The following is a 6,504-nucleotide window of genomic DNA, read 5'->3' on the forward strand; positions in this document are numbered from 1 at the left end:
GCAGGAATTAAAGAGCCTAGAAACTAATTCTGGTCCTTACTTCACTGAAAATGTGAGATTTAGAGCCAACTATCCCAACTGTACAGGGAAAACCATGAACTAGATCTTCTCGTGTTCCTCGTAGTCCTGAAGTCTCGTGACTCTATCACTTCTGTATTATTCCTGGGAGAGATACCAAGATCTCAGTCCTGTTGGTCTCAACAATATTAATCTATCATTCAATAATCTATCATCACGTATCTTATAAATATGGTACAAATTGACAAAACATAGTCAGTTCCTATGTTCACTTACGGAATAAAACCAAATTAAAATAGATCCTCTTTCCAAATCACTTTCGGACCATGGGCTTAGGAGAGAATGTTATGATTTGGATCCTCTCCTTTAGAAGTGGAAACCTTTGTACAAACAATAATTTTGTATATAATGTTAAAAGTTATTTATAGAGCCTCAAAAATGAAACCACGTGTGTGCTATCTTTCAGTGATGTTTCCAAGGTCAGTAAATTCTGGGTCAGGCAAAAGAGAAAAACATGTGAGACTGGAAGAGTAGTGAGTACACACTGAGTTTTTGTTTTATTTTCAAGGCTTCTTTTATTTTCTCCTGTTAATTTAAATTTGACCAGAGAGGGAAAAAGAGGGAAAGTGAGAAAGCAAGCCAGGTCTGGGACTTGAACCAAACTTAGTCACATGGGTGTTCAGCACCTTAACCATCACACCACCTGCTACCCCCACTCATTGAGTTCTTGTAAGTACACAAGCAGTTTTAAGCAAAATTACAGACATGAAGGTGCAGCAATAGTATTAATAATCACAGCTAGCAATGATTTAAAACTTAACAGCTGTGGGGACCAGTAGATGATGTAATGGTTACATCACTGGACTTCCACATGACCAAATGCCATTCGACTCCCAGACCCAGCAGTTTGAAAGTCACACAAGACATGTGTGTATGTATACCCAAAATCCAGACTGGAGAATGGAAGAGAAGGGATACTGACATGAACTTCCCACAGGAGGGTGATTTCTCGCTTTGAGTCTCTGACACTCTGGTAAGTGCACATGCCTGAGGCACTGAGAAGCGAAGCAATATGCCAACATCACCCAACTAGTAAGGGATGGAGACGGGATTTTTGACATGAGTTGTCTAGCACAACTCTATGGTCATCACAGCAAAGTTTTCTTTATAGAGCTGAAAGACTCCCTATGGGTCAGTGTGAACAGTCGGTCAGGAAGTAAACATAGGGATTAAAAAAAAAAAAAAAGATTACCCTGAGAAGGAACATTTTTTAGGCACTGCTATTTATTTTTCTTTTAAGAATTACTTTATTGAACTATTTACTTATTTACTTACTTTATTTTTATTGCCTGTAAGTCAAAAAAAAAAAAAAAAAAAATGGTCTCCAGAGAGGTTAAATACTTGCAGAAGGTCAGATAAACACTAAAGGTTTTGTCAGAATTCAACTCAGGACTGTCTGTCCCATAAGATGTATTATCTTCCTTTTGTACACTACAAAAATTAAATAAAGTATATATGTGTGTGTATATGTATATGTGTATATATATGTGTGTGTGTGTGTGTATCACACAGAGAGAGAGAGAGAGAGAGAGAGAGGGAAAATGAGAGAAAGCAAGCTACCAGGTCCAGGACTTGAACCACGGTCAGCCATGTGGGAGTCCAGTGCCCTTAACCACCATGCCACCACTTGCCAGCCCCAGCACTGTTATTTCTATCTCATGAGCACACTTGTTCTAAGTATTGCTCAGATAGCTGCTCCCACTCAAAAGGAGACCCACCCTGATGTGTCCATGTTCCTTAGGTCCCATCATCCAGAGAATTACTGTGTTTTAAAATTCTCAAGAGCCTTTAACACCATGTCATAGAGTGGAACTCTAACTCTAAACCCAAAACAACTTAAAATTAACAGGAAAGTTTACTAGTGAATATTCCCCAGTCTCCCTTGACAGTGAATATCCTTTTTCAGTAGGTAAATATCTTACAACAGTCATTACAGCAACACTGAGTACAATATAAAACTCACTCATAATCTCACTAACAACATCAATTTTGTTCATTTATCTAAGATACCTTAGATTCTTGCCCACATGCAAAGATATTTAAAACCAGCATTACCAGTAGTGTGAGTGTGTTGCTCTCTAATTGCTTTATCTGGTATTTTCTTTACTCCTAACCAAAATGTGGTCTCGACAAGACATGTTAGACATACACAACAGTACAGAGTGTCCCGGAAGAGGCATAGTCAAATAAACAAATGGCATACTCACTCACTCGTGGACATATTTTCTTTTGTACCAATATCAATTTTTAAATTCTCAGCACAACATTCCCTACAACAGCACTCATTCACTGATCTTTTTGAAGAATAATAAAGCTGGATTCTCTCAACAACTCACCTATTTAACGGTTTCTTCTCAGATTCTAGCACTTAAAGCTTAGTCAAGAATGCTCCCACGGCAATTGGTTTTGTAGGAATTTGTGGAAGAAAATCTGATATACCTGTGCAATGAAATGAAACTTGTGGGCTTCTTCCCCACTCTGGGACCAAATCTATAGTGTATATAGGGTAGTAACAACACTAGAAGCATTTCCACAGATTCCACTTGTACAGTTTCTCTCCAGAAGTTCTCCAACACAAAATAAAGATATTGTTCTCTGTGAAGAATTTTTCCTTTTCATTATCTTAGTAACTGTTTTCTCTAACATGATCTGCTGGGTATCTAATAAGGTCAGTGCTATCCACGAGCACTGCCCCACACTGGGTACATGTTAGGAACTGCTCTCCTGTGTGGCCAATCTGATGTACGATGTATGGAGAGCTATGGCTGAAGATGATGCCACACTGCTTACATTTATAGGTTTCGGTCTCTTCTCCAACATGAACTCTCTGGTGCTTAATGAGGTCGTTCTTCCGGATAAAGGCTTTCCCACACTGACAACATTCGTACGGCTTCTCTCCAGTATGAATTCTCTGATGCACAATAAGGGCAGAACTCTGACTGAAAGATTTTCCACAATCATGACATTCATATGGTTTCTCCCCTGTGTGGGTTCTCTGATGTGAGAAAAGGTGAGAGCTTCGACTAAAGCACTTTCCACAATCTTTACATTCAAAAGGTTTCAGTCCAGTGTGAATTCTATGGTGTACGACAAGGTGAGACCTCTGGCTATAAGACTTCCCACACTCATTACACTCATATGGCCTAACTCTAACGTGAGTTCTCTGATGCAGGATGAGATGTGTGCTCTGCCTGAAAGATTTTCCACACTCAGGACATTCATAGGGCTTCTCTCCAGTGTGAGTTCTCTGGTGCCTAATAAGCCTGGAGCTATGGACAAAAGATTTCCCACACTGATTACACGTGTACAGTTTGTCTCCCGTGTGAGTTCTCTGATGGGTTGCAAGGTGAGAGAACCAGCTGAATGACTTCCCACACTCCTTACATTCATAGGGTTCCTCACCTGTATGAGTCTTTTGATGTCCAATGAGGTGAGAACTCCGGCTGAAAGATTTTCCACATTCTTTACATTCATAGGGTTTCTCCCCAGTATGAATAAGCTGATGCCTGGTGAGGTTAGAGCGCCAGCTAAAGAACTTCCCACATTCCTTACACTCGTAAGACTTTTCTCTATGTGTGCCCTTTGAAATATCAACAGATGTACCATGAGAGGTCTTGCTATCAGGACATTTGTAAGATTTATCTCCTGTATGAGTTCTTGCAAACTGAATAAGGTGAATGTTCTGATAAAAAGCTGGATCACACTCCTCACTGTTACTAACATGGCTTGCCTGATGACCCCTAAAAATAAAGTCATGTTTCAAACTTTTAGAATGGGAGTCACATTTATGGAAATAGTCCCTCCATAGCAGCTGAGCAGGAAGAAGACAGCTCCCGCTCTCACAGATGCTCTCCTGAGGAAGCACTTTCTTTTGGGTGGATGCCACTTCCCTCAAATGTCTCTCCTGGTTTTCCTGGTACTTGTCCGACTCATCTCCACATTCCCACACTTTTTCTACTGACAAATACCAGAGATCATCCCTTGCCATTCCTTTCATTTTAATGTCAAAGGGCTGTTGGTCTTTAGTAATGTGCTTACTGGAAACCGATGGTTCAAATTCACTTGCAGTCTCTAGATCTGAAAGAAATAAGTTTTACTTAACCAAAGAATCTTAAAATAGTAAAATGAGAATGGTGAGATGTATATGGAGACAAAACTGCTTTCAATCACGGTTTATAGTCTTGACAGAAAATGACAAAGCGAAGGATGGAGCATGAAACAGAACATGCACCAAGCTGTAGAGTACATAAAAGACACAGAAAGAGTCAGGAGGAACCACAGTCTTTTTCTTCTATTTCTCAATCCCATCAGGCTTTGGGGCACACATGTCCAACATGTCTGACAAGCTGCTGGAGCCAGGATTTGAATGTGGCTAGCCATGTATGATCTAGCTCCATAGGCACAGTGCTTAACCGCTGTGCTATGGGGCCAGCACAATTTAATGTATGTATTTTTTATTATTTGTCAGATAGCCCGTGCTCTGGCCAAACAGACAGAGAATGAGGAAAAGACAGTGAAAAAGCACCCTCCCCCCATGAGGGATAGTCACACCGCAATCCCTTCTCAATTTCTCCCTCCTTTCAGAATTTTGGGCATACTTTCAATCGCACCCAGTGTATTTTTCAAGCTTCTAGGTCCAGAACTCAAACCACACAGTTGGCCATGTGGGACCCAACTGCCTTAACCACACCACTAGTTCCCGTAATTTAATGTTCTTAAACTATGAATATAACCACATGTTATGTAATACCTTTTATTCATATCATCAAAACACTACAGAATACCAGATGAAGGATACCACAGACTCCTCTGAAAGGCTGCATAAGCCGGGGAGAAACTGTACAGAATGTATGTAGACACAGGTTCCAATTTAGCTTTATTACTACTCGGGGTGGACTTAGACAAGTTGCTGAACTTTTTTTTTGTTTTAGTTTTTTTTTTTTTTGGAGGTTTTTGCTATAGGGCCCATGTGCTCGCCAGAAAGAGCAAGACAGAGAGACAGAAAGCGAAAAATCACACCCCCAGGGGGGATGGCCACGCCGCAATCCCTTCTCCTCCATTCTCCTCTTGGGATCTTGGGCATGCACGCACACGTGCCCAGCATGAATTTAAGCCACTGGGTCCGGGACTCAAACCACGGTCGACTACGTGGGGGTCCAGTGACATAGCCATTTTGCTAACTGCTGGTCCCAAGTTGCTGAACTTTTTAAAACTCATTTTGCAAGGACCAGCAGATGGCATAATATTTAGGTCGCTGGACTCCCACGTAGTCAACCACAGTTCAAGTCTCAGACCCAGCAACTTAAAACTCATGCCGGGAGCATGCGTGTACCCCCAAGATCCCAAGAGGAGAATGGAAGAAAAAGGAGAGTGGCGTGGCCATCCTCCCTGGGGGGGTGGATTTCATCCTTTCTATGTCCCTATCTTTCTGGCAACTGCAAACGCCCAATAGCAAAAATCTCTTAAAAGAAAAAAAAATAATAATAACTAATTTTGCAGGCCAGCTGGCATAATGGTTACATCGTGGGACTCCCACGTGGTCAACTGCACTACGGTTTCCGGACTCAGCAGCTTAAAACTCATGCTGGGCGTGTGTACATGTGAGCCCAAAATCCAGAGATGAGAATGGAGGAGAAAGTATTGCAGTGTGGCCATCCACCCGGGGGGGTGGGAGGTGATTTCTCGCTTTCTGACTCTGTCTCCTGGAAATACATACACCCCACAGCAAAAATTTCTCTTACAAAAAAACAAAAACAAAAACAACTCACTTTGCGGGACCAGCTGGCATAATGGTTACGTTGCTGGACTCCCACGCTGTCGATTGCAGTACAAGTCCTGGACCCAGTGGCTTACAACGCACACTGGATGATGTGTGTCCAAAATACTGAGAGGAGAATGGAGAAGTGACTAGCGTGGCTATCCCCAGGGAGGTGATTTCTTGCTTTTTGTCTCTCTGTCTCTATGTCTCCAGCAAGTGCATGTGCCCTATAGCAGAAATCTCTTTTGGAACCAGCAGGTGGTATAGTGGTTAGAGGTGCTGGACTCCCACATGGCCAACCACAGTTTGAGACCTAGACTTGGTGGCTTGATTTCTCGCTATCCCTCTCTCTCTCTCTTTGTCTCTGGTAAAATTTAAAAGTAATAATAATGGGCCAGCAGGTAGAACGATGGTTAAGGGCACTGGACCCCCACATGGCCAGCAGTTCGAATCTGGAAACTGGCAGCTTTCTCTCTCTCTCTGTCCCTCTCTGAGCAAACTAAAATAAATAAATAAAGTTAAATAAAATAATTCTAGAAATAAATTTTAAATAATAATAATAATAAGTGAAGTTTAATAAAACCTCTCTCTTTTTTTTTTTTTTGGAGAGATTTTCACTGTAGGGCGCGTGCGCTCGCCAGACAGACAGAGAGAGACATAGAGACAGA

General features: G+C 41.6%; 1 protein-coding gene across 1 annotated transcript in view; it reads right to left on the bottom strand.

The window, feature by feature from the left end:
* ZNF10 (zinc finger protein 10) overlaps nt 1-6,504 on the bottom strand; it is a 41,191-nt gene that overhangs the window by 24,321 nt on the left and 10,366 nt on the right. The window contains 1 exon segment of the mRNA XM_006147304.3: nt 2,771-4,155. Coding sequence (XP_006147366.2) covers nt 2,771-4,155 — 1,385 coding nt within the window.

Source organism: Tupaia chinensis, unplaced genomic scaffold (genome assembly GCF_000334495.1).
Source record: "Tupaia chinensis unplaced genomic scaffold, TupChi_1.0 Scaffold000211_1, whole genome shotgun sequence".
Classification (NCBI taxonomy): domain Eukaryota; kingdom Metazoa; phylum Chordata; class Mammalia; order Scandentia; family Tupaiidae; genus Tupaia; species Tupaia belangeri.